The following is a 19109-nucleotide window of genomic DNA, read 5'->3' on the forward strand; positions in this document are numbered from 1 at the left end:
AGAACTCTTCAGAAAATCTGGATTCTTTATTGCCTAATTGCTAATAACTTTCTGTTCTGTGTGACATAAAATGAAATATAGGATAGACAAAACCAGATAAGACAAGAGACAAGCAAGACAGTACATATTTCTTCAATCCTTGCGTTCATTTCTCACTAATCTTGCTCCAGCTTTACACGCCGTGCTTTCCTTTCTGCGAAAGAATCTGTTACCTCATCAAAATTCGTCAAATGTTTTGCTACAAGAAAAATCGAAGTGTTGTCTAATACTCAAAAAGCTTTTAATACAAATAGTACCAAAGACTGGTGTGGTTTCTCGATCTCATTACGTCTATAGTGACTGTTTGCAGGACGAAAGAAAATAGGCCTTTCTAATATTGCAGCAACTGTAACACACACCAAACAAGCGAGATTGTTTTGGTAATCATGGTCATTTTTATAATACGGCAGAATATAACTCTGCCAAGTAATAATATGAAATGCCTGTTTGGCCTACTACAAGCGAAAGGCTTTATGTCAGGAAATAGTTTCATGTTTCATTCGTAAGCTCCAGTTTCTTAAGCATGAGATCGAAAAGTAGAAAAGTAGTAGTACGAAATTTTTGTATAAATTTGGAACCGCCCCGTTTCTTCTCCTTCCTCGTTCTAACAAAAGCTTCTCATCCCTAATTCTGTAACTATTCGTATCATTGGAAAAGCTCATTCTCCAGTTAACTCTACTAACTCTGCCAGAATCACCGGTTTAGTAATTATCCAGCGATTATTCTCCGGTTAGGCGTTATTACGTGTTCGTACAACGCGTTTTCCGCGCTACTCCCAGAATGGAACTTAAGCGGCTGCTAACCAGGAAATGTACAACTTGCCCTCTCTAGTGTAGCGACCTGGTCAAGAACTTTGTCGAACTTTCATTTTCTTTGATACAGCGACAAGATAATACGTTAATATTTCGTATCTGGATAATACGTTAATATTTCGTATCTGTTATTCCTGTCGGTCGTTCATTTCCACTCTGGTAGTCAATCTATGGACGTAGCTATTCGCTCATCATCTGCATACCAGTCAGTCACACACACACACACACACTACATTCACCCGTGCGGCTTTATTCCACTCAGCTCATGTAGCCCCGTCCCCTTTTGTCTGCAGGAAAGTTTATTTCCAGATGCGACGAGGATTCCCCTGGCAGGTACATCACGTACACTATGCACGCATTCAAAAATCAACTTACGATTCATTCAGAAATCAACTTAGAATGTGATCAAAAATGTTCAAAAAGCAACAGCGATGAGCTTCAAACTCTTTTGAATAATCGATAGACCAATGTGCTCTAGATGCTAGGTGCTTTGTGAAACAAGGTTATTTTTCCTGAACAATACGAACAATACGTAACTACAGTTGAGTGACTGAACTGAACGTAATTCTCACTGCAAATACAGAGAACGAGAAATCTTCTGCGTATGTGCTCAATCTTCAAAATATCATAGCCAAAAAAGTGAGAAAGGAGTAATGTTTAATGGCAACTGTAACCTCTATCCAAAAACTGAAGGAATCTGTATTTTATTTTATTTACTATATCGGCTGGTTAATGCCAAAATAAGCAGTACTGCGAGGGTAAGACTTGGGCACGTGTGGCAACAACTCACCGGAAGCGAGAGACGGCTGCGTCATCGGGTGGAGGGGTGTGTCGGGCAGACGTGGGAGGCGCAGCTGCAGCAGGAGTCCGGCTGTGGCCGCTGTGGGGTTGACTGTCAGAGTTGGGGGTGGACCCGCCCCCTGTGGCGGTCGGCGAGCTGCACAGAGAAACACTGTGTGGGTGGGCGTGTTCACACAGAGGCTCACTGCAGGCGGTACAGCTGAGGGACTGTCCACCGGGGCAACAGAACACTCAGTGCCAACAACACCAGCCCCTCACTTAACCTGACTGTGCCACCAATTAACTGATCTTTTTCTGCACTACTTCTGCTACAATCCCCACTGGCGTAGCCTAAGATGCAAAACAACAAATTGTTCACAATGAAGCACAAACCAAATCCCAAACATAAGGGCCAACAATTTTGCTGCCCTCACAGAACAACTATCAGACAGAATTTAGAAGCAGTTACAGTCAACTGGCTGCTACTTTTGGTTGTGAGGTAATTTGAAAACTGATATATGGATGCTGAATTATATCACTGGAGGAAGAGAGAGAGAGAGGGGGAGAGAGAGAGAGAGAGAGAGAGAGAGAGAGAGAGAGAGAGAGAGAGAGAGAGAGAGAGAGAGATCCAGCGATAGAGAAACAAACTGATAAGTTGGGGTATCAACTTACTGTTGAAACAATATGGTCATGGATATGCAGGCGCTGTTTGATGTGAAGCCCAAGGGAATGAAGAAGATGGACAAGAATTACAAGAGCTATGCTATAAAAGTTATCAAGAGTATATTCAAAATCTGCATTTGAGTAAAGCAAATAGAACTGTATATATGCGTGTAATGTCTCTACAATTCGATTCATTGAAAAGACAGCAGTGGTGATGTGTTTCTTAAACAACAATTTTCGTGTTGAGCAGTTTGCAGTAGAGGCCACCATTAAAAGAAAAAATATGGGTTACGCAGTGTATGCAATTTTATCTGATGGACAATGTTTACAACTTGTGAAGTAACCTGTAGTCTATTGAATATGGATTTTTTTTTTTAAATTGGAAAGGAAACAAAATAGACTTGTATGGAGCATATGTATCCGAGAGACAGAGGCAACAAATGATAGCTGGATGGAAACGTCACATCAATACTGCCGTTGTGGGAGATATGTCGTACACCTGTAGGTGGACAGCGAATATAATCTGCTGTATCCCAGTAGCGGAAAACCTCATAGGATTCCGTGGACGACCTCTGGTAACGCCATGGGGAACTTCAAACAAGACAGGGGGGCAGAGATTGCCTGTCTGCTTTGTAAAAGGGAATGCACGGAAAAAATTCGGGGCGATAGCTGAACAGAGACGAGAAGGAAATGTGATTGTAAGGCACAGCATTGAGTGTGACAATGATACTGTGCTGGCTGGAGTATTCTCTTCTTGTTTGCCCCCAGTGTGCATGAGTAGCCCCAGTGCTCATAGCTCCTGCTTGACTGGATATCTCAGGGAGTCACACCCTGCTCTTTGGGGCCAGTCACCCAGGGGCAGCGTCTTTTTTCGTAATCAGGAAAGTCCTCAGTCCTAGGTTTGAACCTCACCATCACTTGAATTTTGAATACGAATCATCAGCATTGGTGTCTGAAGACTTTTCCAGCATCAGGTGTCACCCTCTTTCAGCCAACAGCCTTTCCAAAGAGGGCGGAGGGGCCGACAGAGGTTCAGGGCACTCTCTTTCCCTTGAGGTCTGAAACTGCTCCTAAATGAGGAAGAATTGGCAATGATCAACAACGTGAGGATACAAAAGGCAATGTAAACCACTGCTTAAAGATACATAACGTCCGTCAATGAGGCATGTGACTCATTAAGTCTGTGCTGTACAGACTCTCCATTGGCAAGACTAGTCCCCCATTCAAACCTCCAGGCGAGGAGGCACAAGGGGGAGGTGACCATGGGAAAAAAGTTGAGTAATCAACAAAAGGATAACATTCTACGAGTCGTCATGTGGAAAGTAAGGAATTTGTATGTGGTTGAGAAGCTAGAAAATAAGAAAAGGGAAATGCTGAGGACGTATCTAGCTGTAGTGCGTGTCAGTGACGCGTAAAGGAAAGACAAGTAAAGGAAAGGAAAGGAAAGGAAAGGAAAGGAAAGGAAAGGAAAGGAAGGAAAGGATTTCTGGTCGTATGAGAATAGGGTAGTAGCGACAGCAGCAGATAACAGGAGTAGGATTCAGTATGAATAGAAAGGCAGGGCAGAAAGTGAGATACTGTGAACGGATGAGTATAGATGTTCTCGTGAGAATCGAAAGCAAACCAACAACATCCATAGTTCAGGTATACATGATGACGTCGCAAGTTAAAAGTGAAGAGAGAGAAAGTATGAGGATATTGAACAGGTAATTCGGTACATATGTGATAGTCATGGAGGGATTGAAACGCAACCGTAGGCGAAGGAGTAGAAGAAACGGTTACACGAGAATATGTACTTGATAATAGGAATAGGAGAGAAGTAAGGCTAGTTAAGTTCAATAGTAAATTTATCCTAGTAATAGCTGGTATAGTCTATTCAAGAATCTTGAGACAAGGGGGGTATACTTGAGAAAGGACCGAAACATGGGAGGTTTAAAGTCAGATTTTGAAATCAGATACTGGACTGTAAAGCATACCCAGGAGTAGATTTAGACTCATAACAATTTAGCAATGATGGAGAGTAGGCTGAACTTTACGAGACTCGTCAGGAGCAATCGATTTACAAAGAAGTGGAATACAGTAGTACTAAGGAAAGAAGAGATGAGATTTATGTTCTCTGAGGCTACAGATACTGCGATAATTAACAGCTCAATAGTTGGAAAGAAAAACGTAGGTACAAAGAAGCTAACTGCGAAGAAACCATGGGAAACATAAGAAATCCTTCAGTTGATCAATCAAAGACAGAAGTTCAAAAATATTCAGGAAAATCAGTAATTGAGAAGTATGTCACTTAAGGATGAAATGAATAGGAAGTGCAGAGAAGCTAACGTGAAATGGCTGCACGAAAAATGTGAAGAAATCAAAGAAGAAATGGTTCTTGGGACGACTGACGCAGCATATAGAAAATTGAAAGCAATCTTCCACGGAATTAAAAGCAAGCGTGGTAACATTAAGAGCACAATGGGAATTCCAGTGTTAAATACAGAGGCGAGATCGGAAAGTTGGAAGGAGTACACTGAAGGCCTCTCTGATTGGAACAACTTGTCTGATGGCGTGACAGAAGAACAAACAGGAGTCGGTATGGAAAATATTGGTGATTAGAATCAGATTTTAAAAGCGCTTTGGAAAATTTAAGATCAAAGAAGGCAAAAGGTATAGACAACATTCAATCAGAAGTTCTAAAATCATTGGAGGAGGTGGCAAAAGGTCTATTCTCACTGTTGTGTAGAATGTATGAGTCTGGCAATATAGAATCTGACTTTGAGAGAAATATAATCTGCACGATTTGGAAGACTGCAAGAGCAGAGAAGTGTGAGAATTATCGCACAATCAGCTTAACAGCTCTAGCATCCCAGTTGCTAAGAAGGATAATACACAGGAGAACGGAAAAGAAAATTGACGTTCCTAACGTTCATAGGATTTGTGGTCCTGGCGAAAGCGTTCGGCAATATCAAATGTTGCAAGATGTTTGAAATTCTGAGAAAAATACGGGTAAGGCAGAGGAGAAGAGTAATTTGCAATATGTACAAGAGACAAGAAGGTAAATTAACAGTGGAAGACCAAGAGCGAAGTATTCGGGTTAAAAAGGGTGTCAGACAGGGATGTAATCTTTCGCCTCTACTGTTCAATCTATATACCGAAAAAGCGATGACGGAAATAAAGGAAAGATTGAAGAGTGGAATTAAAATTCAGGGTGAAATGATATAAGATTTGTTGATGACCGATTCCCTCAGTGACTGTGAAGAAGAATTACAGGGTTTGCTGAATGGAATGAACAGTCTAATGAGTACAGAACAGGGAATCAGAGTAAATCAGAGAAAGGCGAAATTGATAGAAGCAGTAGAAGTGAAAACAGCGAGAGACTTAGCATCGTGACTGATGATCAGTAAGTAGATCAAGTTAAGGTGTTACGCAACGTAGGCAGCAAAGAAACCCATGACGAACAAAGCAAGGACGACGTCAAATTCACACTAGCACTGCCAAAAAGGGAATCGTGCTTACCAGGCTTCTGCTGGTGGCTCACCGAGCAGACGGATGACTTCGTTGACTTCTTGTGGGTACTCGAGCACAGCGTCCACCCAGCCCCGCGTGGCCACCACCTGCAGGTGGTCCTTTATGAAGGCGACGGCAGCCCTGGCGGCGTCCGGGCACGAGTGCCTCACTGCCGTGACGGCCGTCGCCGCTGCGGTCTCGACGGCCAACTGCGAGATCAGCTGCCGCTCGCAGGCAGCCTTCAGGGCCGACAAGCCGTACTTCTCGGCCGCCGAGAGCAGCTGGGCGGCCGTGTCGGGCAGCTGGGGGGCCTGCAGGGTATACGTGTAGGCGACCAGGAGCTTCAGCACCGGGCCCTCCACGTCGTCGATGCTCACCTGGCCGCAGCTGGCCTCCAGCATGTCGTGCGCGAACATCGCTGCGAACACGGGGCTCGCGGCTGCCAACACGGCCCTGTGAGCCGCCACCCTCGTCTCGCCCGCCACCAGCGTCACCAGGGCGCCGTCACCCCCGTCTAGCAGGGCGGCCAGGGCCTCGGTTGTGGTGTTCTGAACCTCCGTAACTGTCGACATGGTGGGTGGTCCTGAAACACAGTGCCACTGAGCAGCCCTCACACTGCACCCTCAACACTTGTACGAGGCGCATGCATACCTGTATGAAACAACAGCTGTGAAAGTGTTGTCCACCCTAAATCAATTGCAATGTCACCAGTTTCCTTAAAATGACAAGGGTCCATACTGCATCACGATCACCTAAGGTTTGTAACTACCAGTGCGGTGCTATGATAGACTGCTTTCACCTTCTAAAAATGTTATCGTTCTCAGTCAAAAGATGGTTTATACACTCCTGGAAATGGAAAAAAGAACACATTGACACCGGTGTGTCAGACCCACCATACTTGCTCCGGACACTGCGAGAGGGCTGTACAAGCAATGATCACACGCACGGCACAGCGGACACACCAGGAACCGCGGTGTTGGCCGTCGAATGGCGCTAGCTGCGCAGCATTTGTGCACCGCCGCCGTCAGTGTCAGCCAGTTTGCCGTGGCATACGGAGCTCCATCGCAGTCTTTAAAACTGGTAGCATGCCGCGACAGCGTGGACGTGAACCGTATGTGCAGTTGACGGACTTTGAGCGAGGGCGTATAGTGGGCATGCGGGAGGCCGGGTGGACGTACCGCCGAATTGCTCAACAAGTGGGGCGTGAGGTCTCCACAGTACATCGATGTTGTCGCCAGTGGTCGGCGGAAGGTGCACGTGCCCGTCGACCTGGGACCGGACCGCAGCGACGCACGGATGCACGCCAAGACCGTAGGATCCTACGCGGTGCCGTAGGGGACCGCACCGCCACTTCCCAGCAAATTAGGGACACTGTTGCTCCTGGGGTATCGGCGAGGACCATTCGCAACCGTCTCCATGAAGCTGGGCTACGGTCCCGCACACCGTTAGGCCGTCTTCCGCTCACGCCCCAACATCGTGCTGCCCGCCTCCAGTGGTGTCGCGACAGGCGTGAATGGAGGCACGAATGGAGACGTGTCGTCTTCAGCGATGAGAGTCGCTTCTGCCTTGGCGCCAATGATGGTGGTATGCGTGTTTGGCGCCGTGCAGGTGAGCGCCACAATCAGGACTGCATACGACCGAGGCACACAGGGCCAACACCCGGCATCATGGTGTGGGGAGCGATCTCCTACACTGGCCGTACACCACTGGTGATCGTCGAGGGGACACTGAACAGTGCACGGTACATCCAAACCGTCATCGAACCAATCGTTCTACCATTCCTAGACCGGCAAGGGAACTTGCTGTTCCAACAGGACAATGCACGTCCGCATGTATCCCGTGCCACCCAACGTGCTCTAGAAGGTGTAAGTCAACTACCCTGGCCACCAAGATCTCCGGATCTGTCCCCCATTGAGCATGTTTCGGACTGGATGAAGCGTCGTCTCACGCGGTCTGCATGTCCAGCACGAACGCTGGTCCAACTGAGGCGCCAGGTGGAAATGGCATGGCAAGCCGTTCCACAGGACTACATCCAGCATCTCTACGATCGTCTCCATGGGAGAATAGCAGCCTGCATTGCTGCGAAAGGTGGATATACACTGTACTAGTGCCGACATTGTGCATGCTCTGTTGCCTGTGTCTATGTGCCTGTGATTCTGTCAGTGTGATCATGTGATGTATCTGACCCCAGGAATGTGTCAATAAAGTTTCCCCTTCCTGGGGCAATGAATTCACGGTGTTCTTATTTCAATTTCCAGGAGTGTATATGCCATAGCAAAAAAATGGCAAAGCAACAAACTTGTTTCAGCCATAAAGTTACACGACTTATATTTAAATCCAAGATGGTGGCACCTCTAATTGGGAAAAATTTTCTTCCTCCTTATCTCAAGTTCCTCAGATCCGTGACACCTGATCAGAAGCAATGTACATGTAATGCAGAAATCAGTTTCCTCGGTGAATGTCTCAGGGTAGGGACGATTAAACTTGACCGGCTGCCTTGACCGAGTGGTTCTAGGCGCTTCAATCCGGAACCGCGCGGCTGCTACGGTGCAGGTTCGAATCCTGCCTCGGGCATGGATGTGTGTGACGTCCTTAGGTTAGTTAGGTTTAAGTAGTTCTAGGTTCTATTGGACTGATGACCTCTGATGTTAAGTCCCATAGTGCTCAGAACCATTTGAACCGTTCTGAACCACTGTAAGTCTAAATTCATTAGTAAGTTTAACTCTATTTTTAACAGATTGATATCTGTGTCTTCTTTCTTAAGAAAAAGATTCAGCGCCCACCTCCGTCGTAAACAATGCTGCATAATACAATCATAAATCATGTCGCCATCTTATCCGAATGTTGCAAGCTATGGTGTACCCAGGTATTTCCAGGTTGAGCAATTTAGGAATTAAACTCGTTGCCTCCATTTCCAGAACTTGTGTTGTGGAACTCGCACAAATATATATTTATATCTCCTTTTGGCGTGGACGTGTTTGTATAGCATCTTTGCCCCACAGAACGTTCAGATATTTATTAGATGACAGATACGTCATGCTCTATCACAGCTCCGACATCACTCTTGACTCTCCTGGTCGTATGAGGGGGCAAACGACGGAGTCAGTGAAATAGTTCCACACCCTACAGTGTAAAGTGGTTTCCGAAATTCAGACAAGTGGGTTTCGCGAGAACAGCGCCCACTTTTTTCGAAACGTGCCGAATGAACATCTCTATTACACCAGGGTAAGACTTCTGCCGGATCGTTACGGTGCTAGCAGAGCGCCTAAGAATTCGTCCGAAGGCTTCTGTGGCGGCCGCTCGACGTGGATGGAGACGCCGAGGCAGTGCTGTACAGAGCGTAGCGCCGGAGGTCAGCGCAGGGTCGCAGGCCAACACGTGCACTGCAGGCTTCTGGAAGCCACCCGACCAACTTAAGTCTTCCTTCCCCACCCCTCATTAGTTAGTTGTACACTTGTTTCCATTTTATATCGCTTTGTGGTTCTTTCGCCTCCCCATACCAAGTATGCACTCAATGTTATAGGCTCAAAACTTTGGACACTGGCGTTGTAATCGCATAATGAACGACTTTTCACTGTTGTTTACAGGTATTGTTACCGTATTTTCCTACATCCAAGTGGTGCTGCATGTAAATAAATGAAGCGGTAAAAGCTGTAAAGCGGTTTACATTTCCATACAGTCTTCGAGCATCGGTATGTTCCTCGTCTAAGGATCAGACGTCATTGTCTTATAAATGTTTAATGTATCCTGAGATCAGTGGCGTAGTATTCTACTTTATTGTGACACTCGCAATGCGACAGTAGTTTACACTGAGCTTCCGCAGAGTCTTTCACTCAAACGGTTTTCTAGGTAATCACAACTTTGTCGAGATACTCAGCGGGATCGCGTCTGAATTATTAGTAGACAGAGAGCCATGGTCCCCATCACCTTCATCATATTTTGGAGACACAATCTTCGTGCGTGTCTGCGCCATGTAACCGGCAGAGCAACGTGTGTGAAATGCAAGTAGTGGACTGGATATGCAGGGCGCGGCGGTGAGACACGCTGGACTCACATTCGGGAGGACAGTGGTTCGACCACACACCATGCAGTGGTCTGCAGCAGGTCTGCAGACGAAGGGCGAATGAGTGGACGTGGCTGCTTGTCATTTGTGTCTTCTGCACCGGTTCTCTGTTTGCTGTCCACCCACACAGGTTTTTCTTCATAGAGTCTCTCTCAATAGGAGTGCCGTGATGGTGCCCTAGGAGAGGGATGACCTTTAAGATAGCCCTACCGGTCTTCATTACCGAATGTTCCACAAATTGCAACAGGTATTTACTTGTCGGTGTGTCGTTTCCCAGGAAAACCGTGAGGAAGTGGTCTCATTTCGTCCATCATTAAAGTTGTTTACAAGTTTTCCAACGAGTGCGACGAGCATTAAACTACTTTTCAATATTTACATAACTTCCAATGGTGGTGATGTTTCCTTCTACAGTGTAATTTCTGTGTGTGGGTCACAAGTCAGAAACGATTTCACAGTGCCATCAATTTGGAATCTTTACAGTCGCCTCATCAGTATGAATTGCAGACTTCTTTATTCTTTTTCCATCCGAATTAGAAATTAATCAGCGAAAGAACTACGCCCTCTTGGTTTATTAATGACTAAACATTTGGCTGAGCTTTTGATATATTATCAATTTCTTCCACCCCTGAGAGGCGTTTTTGATGTGATGGGGCCTTCCACTGTAATTCCAAATGTCTGATGGCATCTGGTCTCTATGAACCAACTGGTCCAGAAATAGGCAAATAATCGACGAAACTAGTTTTTCAGACAGTATTTTCTGAATAGACAGCCAACCATGGTCCAATATTTCTAAGACAATACATCGTACTCTGGATAGATTGTTGGATAACAATGTCTTTCTTCGTTTTTCTTAAGAGGGGACTTCTTCCCACGTCGTTGATTAAAATGAAAATTGCAACTCGTAATCTCTGGTTCAGGAAATAAATTTCCAGCTGATTGGAATGGACATTAGCAACTTCCAGAGTCGTCATGAGAGAAGAAGGTTCGATCCGAGCACATTATTTTCATTTGTTAAGTAATAGTAAATATTAGGACTATATAGTATGTCTCTAATAGTGAGGTGCATTCTGACTCCTAACATGTACACAATTATCTTTTATGATTCAAACCAACTGTTAGCAGTGGTTAAATTGTGCTCTGTGCAAAATTCTGCCAGGCAGCTTCCACTTTCATTCCCTTACTTCAGTTCTTTTCTCCTCCAACTTTTCTTCCACTTCGTATTCCGACTATTTCGAGTGCCCCATCACAATCAAGTTTTCATCTCGCTTAACGATCTGACCAATTTCTTTTCTCTCGAAAAGCATTTCCTTAATCTCTTCGTCATTTTCGGAACTAGTTGACGCGCAAGCCAGTACTTCTGTAACTGGTTTGGCTGTGTGTCTGTCCTGGCTGTGGTAGCGACTTCACTGTGCAGCTCAGATAGCAATAAGATGTTGGTGTCTTTGGCCGAGAACGATATTAAACAAATTTCCAGTGACGTCAGAGAGAAATCTAAGGAGGAGCTATTCTCAAACACACGCATTTCTTGCTACCAGATGCTGAGACGAAGACAGGCATTGTGAAGAATCTAGCCACATCAAGGTCAAGGACCCATATTAAAATACATAAGCATAATCATCGTCCAACTGAGCTACTTATAAAATTACGGGGGCATTCGATCTGCAACGTTAAACTTTTTTCTCGGCCAATTTCTGTTAGAAAAATGCGAAATTGTGAGACATTGTGGAATATTCCCGCTTCAGCCGCTACAGCTTCATGGAATTCCATCAGCTGACAGCACTGTATGTAGCCTCCAAAATGGCGTCCGTAAAGGAGGTGCGACCCAAGCAGAGAGCTGTCACTGAGTTTCTTTCGGATGAAAACCAGAGCATCGGAGATCTTCATACCCGCTTGCAGAATGTCTGAGGAGATTTGGCAGTGAACAGAAGCACCGTGAGTCTTAGTGCGAGGTGTCTGTCATCGTCAGAAGAGCTTACTGGTGATCCACGCCTGGCCTAGCAGCGTCATCGTCGCAGCAAGGTTGTGCGTATCTGGCCGACCTCCGCGTGTCGGTCAGCTGCAGACGGCTGTGACTGCTGCGATGTGGGGACGTGCTCTCATTCAGGGTGACCGGTGGATCACTCGGAGCTGAACAACCCGCATCTCGCAGCTTCCGACTTCCGTCTGTTTGGTCCAACGAAGGATGCACTCCACGGCAAGCAGTACACGGATGACGGGCAGGTCACTGATGCAGCAAGACGTGAGTGGCTGATCAACTGTTTATTCACTATCAGTTTAATGGAACTACCAGATGAAACTGGCCTGTCAGCTATATGAACACTTTTTCAACCACTCTCTGGGTTTGCAATGTAGTTAATTATTACGAATTGTCATCTTACATCGAAGGCGTAGCTTACCACGGAGCTGGGAGGAGAGCAGAATTTTGGTTCTCAAGCTGACACAGCTGATTTCAAGTGAACAACTTGAGTACTTTCGAAGATATAAATTTTTACCTAAGGGACGACTGTGATGGATTCATCTATAGCATCAACTGAAACTACAACCAGAAGTACACGTCCACAAGATCTAATTGTCTGGAATTTTCTTTCTTTTCATTACCGCAGATTTCTGACTAAATAAAAAGTACTTTGGAAAATAATTATTTCATCGTGTTTTGGTTATTTAAGTGTTTTGCAGGGTCTGAGGACATACGTTGAAATTTTATGGAAATTAAGTAAATGTATGTGTGAGAACGTTTCTTGTACAACAGTAGAATTATTGGCGTATGCCCGACTTGGGTTGATTTTGTAAAAGGCAGCCAGAAGGGGCGTTGAGTATTAAATTTGTAAGTAATTTATGTTGTGGAATGGAATCTAATTTTGTCTTCATTAAATTTTATTTAGTTTCGGAATTACGCGATTTCTCGTCTAAATTACCTGCAGTAATCTGACTGGCTGTTATTAAAAATACCTGAAGTACACAAGTGCTCGAAATGATCTGATTGGCTGTTTAACATATTAGCCAATAGGAATTAAGCATATCCCGTGCGTACGAGTATGGCTTTGTGCCTCCGATCTAGGAGCCGATTAAGTTGTTCGGGAACCATCTTCTGGTAAACGCCTGTGTTAAATCGCGCTGATCAAATTTATTCCAAAATAAAGAAATTTGCGCGTTTTATTGCTTCTGTTGCCGTTGACAAAGAGCGACTACAGTACTGAATATTTTGTGAAAGCCTGAGATTTGTGAGTGATTTATTTTAGGAGATATTCGCATGTGAACATTTTATTTCGTACACAAACATTGCGCGCCGTGTTTCGTGCAGATTACGAGACATTATATGCATTATAGGAAAGTTTCTATACTGCGTCTGGGTGAGTGATTGCCGCAATTGTTAAATCAGCTCAGAACATTGCCATTCTGCATGCTTTTCGAGGAGCTAAGGACTGCACTGAGTACAGGTTATTTCTGGAGGAGACAATATTCCATAAAACCACATTTAGAAAGTCTGTAGAACCAACGTCAAATCCTGACTCTGCGAATACATCACAACTCCATTCGTATGGCTCTCGCACAGATCACGAAGACAAGTTTACACTGATTACTGCACACACAGAGGCACTTTAATGATTCTTCACACACCCCTGAACGTGAATGGACCATGAGAAACTCTTAGTAAGTGATACGATGGATGTACCCACTGCCATGCACTTCACAGTCGTTTCAATGGTGTAGATAAATGAGACTCAGTTTGGGAGGAGGAAGAATCACACTACCTTTTAAAAGACTGTAACTGATTGGTTTCTCCAGTAAATATAAGAGCCTTGCTGCTCTCACACGTAAACAACTCGGGTAATACATAACGAGTCCGTAATTATGAGCAATACATCATCCATCTGCGGTAACTATAGACTTTGCATTACTGTACTGAAACTTCCTGCAGAGCTGAAAGGAACATTTACAACTTAACGGTCGTTAAATACTGGAAGAAACCCATAGTGTGTGGCTTTTTCAGTCCTTATTACGGCCATGTGCTCCCTCTGAACGTCATCACGTCATCAGCGCACACAAATGCAACTGTGAGGCTACATAAATGGACGGCTGTGTGTCTACCAAACGTCAGTTTTCATCATTTGTTTTTTTTTTCCCCTGTATGCAGACATCGTGAAGTGATCAATGGGCAGAATTACTCACAACAGAATCAGTGCCCATACTGACACATACGGTGAGTTTCATTATGCACTTGGTCGGGGAACTGCGATTGTGCAACACTATTGCATTGTAGGTAACATATGAGACACGTCGCCCGGCTAAAAACCAGGACGCCCTTCCTGCTGAAAAAGACACACGCGAGATTCTCCTGTCCTCCGGCAAAGTGGCTCTGCTTCCCCACTCAAACCACCAACCTCCGAAAACCATGCAGTCCTTAAAGGACTGCTTAAAACCTGTTCGTGTCTCAAAGTCAGAACCCATATCCGTGAAGAGACGTCGAATGACTTATCAGTTGAGTGGAAAAAGCTAGTCAAGAGGTATCGATTATATTTATCACATCACCCACCAAATGTCTGAAGTACGGCAAGCTGCAATCATTCTGGAGTGTTATACATGTGAGAAACAGATTTCCTCTGGAAAAAATTAGCAGCAGCTACTGAACCTTACAAACACATTTTCTTTTGCGAACTTCCAGCATGCTGCAGTACCATAGGGCAACAACTACTATTCATCAGTACATAAAAAACCAGCCCAAGTTGCAAATTTTTACTTTTTATTCATTCGATGACCAGTTTCGAGCCTAGACCCATTTTGAAATCGTCATAACATAATTGGAAATGGCATTTCCGAAAATACCGATATGCAACAAACATTTTTGACATGTTCGTAAATGCTATCTTTGACTTATGATGATTTGAAAATGGGTCTCGGCCCGAAATTAGTCATCGAATAAATAAGAAGTAAAAATTTGCTACTCCGACTGGTTTCCCATTCTACTGACTGTTATTGCCACTGAGTTTTTGGTCGTAAGTTTGTCTGTATAATAAATACCTCTGAAAAACCTACACGAGGCGAAATTCTAACTTCAATAAAAGTGAAAGGGAAGAATCGTTAATCTCACGAAATAATCTTTTTTCAACTGCCGATGTCAGTTATTTGAAATGCGCGCACACACACACACACACACACACACACACACACACACACACACCAAAAGTAGTCTTGCCTCACCTGGGTTCCGCGAGTTCCGTAACCTGTACAGAAAAATGGAATAGACAGCAACGCGAACACCATTTCCGCCCTTTTTATTGCTCATGAAAGCCACACATTGCATGTTGTACCACCACACAGCGAGACCTTCAGAGGTGGTGGTCCAGATTGTAATACCTCCAATACCCAGTAGCACGAACTCTTGCATTGATGCATGCCTGTATTCGTCGTGGCATACTATCCACAAGTTCATCAACATATCTGAACACTTCTTAAATAAGGAGATAATTCAAAGGCTTCCTTTACCAGGATAAAGGTTGGCTGGCAGCTTTTCTAGGAGCTCTTTGCGGTGTGGGGGAGTAGCCATGTATGTGAGAAACGGTATCCCATTTGAGTCAATTGATGTTTTAAAGTACTGCACTGAAAAGGTGTTTGAATGTTGTGCAGGTGTGGTTAAATTTAGTGGAGCTAAACTTCTTACTGTTATTTATAGATCTCCAGACTCCGATTTCACAACATTTTTGCTAAAGCTAGAGGAGGTTCTTGGTTCACTTTATAGGAAATACAAAAAGTTAGTTATATGTGGTGACTTCAATATTAATTATATAAGTGATTGTGCAAGGAAAAGGATGCTGGTAGACCTTAATTCTTATAATCTTGTGCAAACCGTATTCTTTCCAACGAGAGTGCAAGGGAACAGTAGAACAACCCTAGACAATATTTTTGTTCATTCGTCATTACTAGAAGGGCATTCTGTTAGTAAAAATGTGAATGGCCTTTCAGATCATGATGCACAAATTTTAAGTCTAAAAGATTTTTGTGTTGCAACACATGTTAAATATAGTTACCAACTTTTTAGGAAAGCTGATCCAGTTGCTGTAGAGACTTTTGTAAACCTTATCAAGGAACAAGAGTGGCAAGATGTTCATAGTGCTGATACAGTAGACGATAAATATAATGCTTTCCTCAAGACTTTTCTCGTGCTCTTTGAAAGTTGCTTTCCGTTAGAACGTTCCAAACAGGGTACTAGCACAAACAGGCAGCCTGGGTGGCTGACTAAAGCGATAAGGATATCCTGTAGAACAAAGTGGCAATTATATCAAAATGTTAGAAACTGTCAAAATCTAAATGCAGCAGCCCATTACAAACAGTACTGAAAGGTGCTTAAGAATGTTATTAGGAAGGCAAAAAGTATGTGGTATGCAGATAGAATAGCAAAGTCTCAGGATAAAATTAAAACCATATGGTCAGTCGTAAAGGAAGTGGCTGGTCTGCAGAGACAGGTCGAGGATATAGAATCAGTGTGTGGTGGGAATGTCCGTGTTACTGATATGTCGCATATATGTACAGTATTTAATAATCAGTTTCTGAATATAGCAGGTGAACTAAATAGAAATCTAGTCCCAACAGGGAATCATATAGCGCTCGTAGAAAAAAGTGTTCCGAGATTGTTACCTGAAATGCTCCTCCATGATACGGACAAGAGGGAGATTGAGTTAATAATTAAATCACTAAAGACCAAGAACTCTCATGGATATGACGGGGTATCTAGCAGACTACTGAAGTATTGTTCCATGTATGTTAGCCCAGTACTTAGCCATATCTGTAACTTTTCCTTTAGGAGTGGTCGGTTTCCTGACCGATTAAAGTACTCGGTAGTGAAGCCACTTTGTAAAAAGGGAGACAGGGATAATGTTGACAATTTTAGACCTATTTCTATGCCATCGGTGTTTGCTAAAGTTATCGAGAGGGTTGTATACACAAGGTTACTGCAGCATTTAAATTCACATAATTTGCTGTCAAATGTACAGTTTGATTTTAGAAATGGCGTAAAAACTGAAAATGCTATAGTCTCTTTTCTCTGTGAGGTTTTGGACGGATTAAATAAAAGGTTGCAAACGTTAGGTGTTTTCTTTGATTTAACGAAGGCTTTTGACTATGTTGACCACAAAATATTACTGCAGAAGTTGGAACATTATGGAGTCAGGGGAGTAGCTTACAATTGGTTCGCCTCTTACTTTAAGAACAGAAAGCAGAAGGTAATTCTCCACAATATTGCGAGTGGTAATGATGTTCAGTCCCAATGGGGCACTGTTAAATGGGGCGTTCCCCAAGGGTCGGTGCTGGGGCCACTGCTGTTTCTTATATATATATAAATGATATGCCTTCTAGTATTACAGGTGATTCAAAAATACTTCTGTTTGCTGATGACACCAGCTTGGTAGTGAAGGATCTTGTGTGTAATATTGGAACATTATCGAATAATGTAGTTCATGAAATAAGTTCATGGCTCGTGGAAAATAATTTGATGCTAAATCACAGTTTTTACAGTTTCTAACTCACAATTCAACAAGAACTGATATTTTTATCAGACAGAATAGGCATGTTATAAGAGAGACGGAACAGTTCAAGTTCCTAGGCGTACGGATAGATAGTAAGCTGTTGTGGAAAGTCCATGTTCAGGATCTTGTTCAGAAACTAAATGACGCTTTATTTACCATTAGAACAGTATCTGAAATAAGTGACATTTCAACACGAAAAGTAGTCTACTTTGCATATTTTCATACGCTTATGTCATATGGTATTATTTTTTGGGGTAATTCTTCAGATTCAGAAAGGGTATTTTTGGCTGAAAAACGGGCTGTTCAAGCTGTGTGTGGTGAAAGTTCGAAAACCTCTTGTCGACCCCTATTCAATAGTCTGGGAATTTTGACATTGCCCTCACAGTATATATTTTCTTTAATGTCGTTTGTTGTTAGCAATATTAGCTTATTCCCAAGAGTTAGCAGCTTTCACTCAGTTAATACTAGGCAGAAAACAAATCTGCATGTGGAATGCACTTCCTTGACTCTTGTGCAGAAAGGAGTGCAGTATTCTGCTACATCCATTTTCAATAAGCTACCACAAGAACTCAAAAATGTTAGCAGTAGCCCAAACTCTTTTAAGTCTAAACTGAAGAGTTTCCTCATGGCTTACTCCTATTCTGTCGAGGAGCTCCTGGAAGAGCTAAAAAATTAAGCAAATACTAGTGTTACATTCTTGATTTTCTTTATTTAAACGACTTGTGGCCTGAATATGTTTCTTATATTTCATTTTATCTGTTTCTACAATCGTGTTATAATTTCATGTATTGACTCGTTCCATGACCATGGAGACTTCTTAATGTGGTCCTACGGAACAATAAATAAATAAAAAATAAAAAAAAATCAAGGCACTGTTGGTCAAGATTGTCCCACTCCTCTATGGCGATTCGGCGTAGATCCGTCACAGTGGTTGGTGGGTTACGTCGTCCATAAACAGCCCTTTTCAATCTGTCCCAGGCATGTTTGGTAGGGTTCATGACTAGAGAACGTGCTCGGCACTAGTCGAGCGATGTCGTTATCCTGATGGAAGTCATTCACAATATCTGCACGATGCGGGCGCGAATTGTCGTCCACCAAGACGAATGCCTCGCCAATATGCTACCGATATGGTTGCACTATCGGTCGGAGGATGGCATTCACGTATCTCACAGCAGTTACGGCGCCTTCCGTGAGCACCAGCGGCGTACGTCGGTCGGCCCACCACATAACGCCACCCAGTAACAGCAGCGAACCTCCACCTTGCTGCACTCGCTGGACAGTGTGCCTAAGGCGTTCAGACTGACCGGGTTGTCTCCAAACACGTCTCGGGCAATTGTCTAGTTAAAGGCATATGCGACACTCATCGGTGAAGAGAACGTGATGCCAATCCTGAGTGGTCCATTTGGCATGTTGTCGGGCCCATCTGTTCCACGCTGCGCGGTGTCGTGGTTGCAAAGATGGACGTCGCGACGGACGTCTGGAGTGAAGTTGCGCATCAGGCAGTCGATTGCGCACAGTGAGTCGTAACACGACGTCCTGTGGCTGCACGAAAAGCATTGTTCAGTATGGTGGCGTTGCTGTCAAGAGTTATTGCGACGCATAATCCGTAGGCAGCGGCCACCCACTGCGGCCTGAGCGAGGCACGTCATCGACAGTTCCTGTCTCTCTGTATCTCCTCCATGTCCGAACAACATCGCTTTGGTTCACTCCGAGATGCCTGGACACTTCCCTTGTTGAGAG

General features: G+C 44.0%; 1 protein-coding gene across 4 annotated transcripts in view; it reads right to left on the reverse strand.

Annotated features, from left to right (window-relative positions):
* LOC126426719 (ankyrin repeat domain-containing protein 54-like) overlaps positions 1-19109 on the reverse strand; it is a 69979-nt gene that overhangs the window by 12868 nt on the left and 38002 nt on the right. For 2 of the 4 annotated variants that reach the window (XM_050088638.1, XM_050088637.1), the window contains exons 2-3: positions 5796-6369; positions 1642-1788 (exon numbers count right to left, since the gene is read on the reverse strand). In XM_050088638.1, the coding sequence (XP_049944595.1) occupies positions 1642-1788; positions 5796-6358 (710 nt within the window). In that variant the 5' untranslated portion in view covers positions 6359-6369. The remainder of the gene's footprint in view (positions 1-1641; positions 1789-5795; positions 6370-19109) is intronic. The other 2 variants (XM_050088640.1, XM_050088639.1) reach the window with 1 other exon arrangement.

Source organism: Schistocerca serialis, chromosome 11 (genome assembly GCF_023864345.2).
Source record: "Schistocerca serialis cubense isolate TAMUIC-IGC-003099 chromosome 11, iqSchSeri2.2, whole genome shotgun sequence".
NCBI lineage: Eukaryota > Metazoa > Arthropoda > Insecta > Orthoptera > Acrididae > Schistocerca > Schistocerca serialis.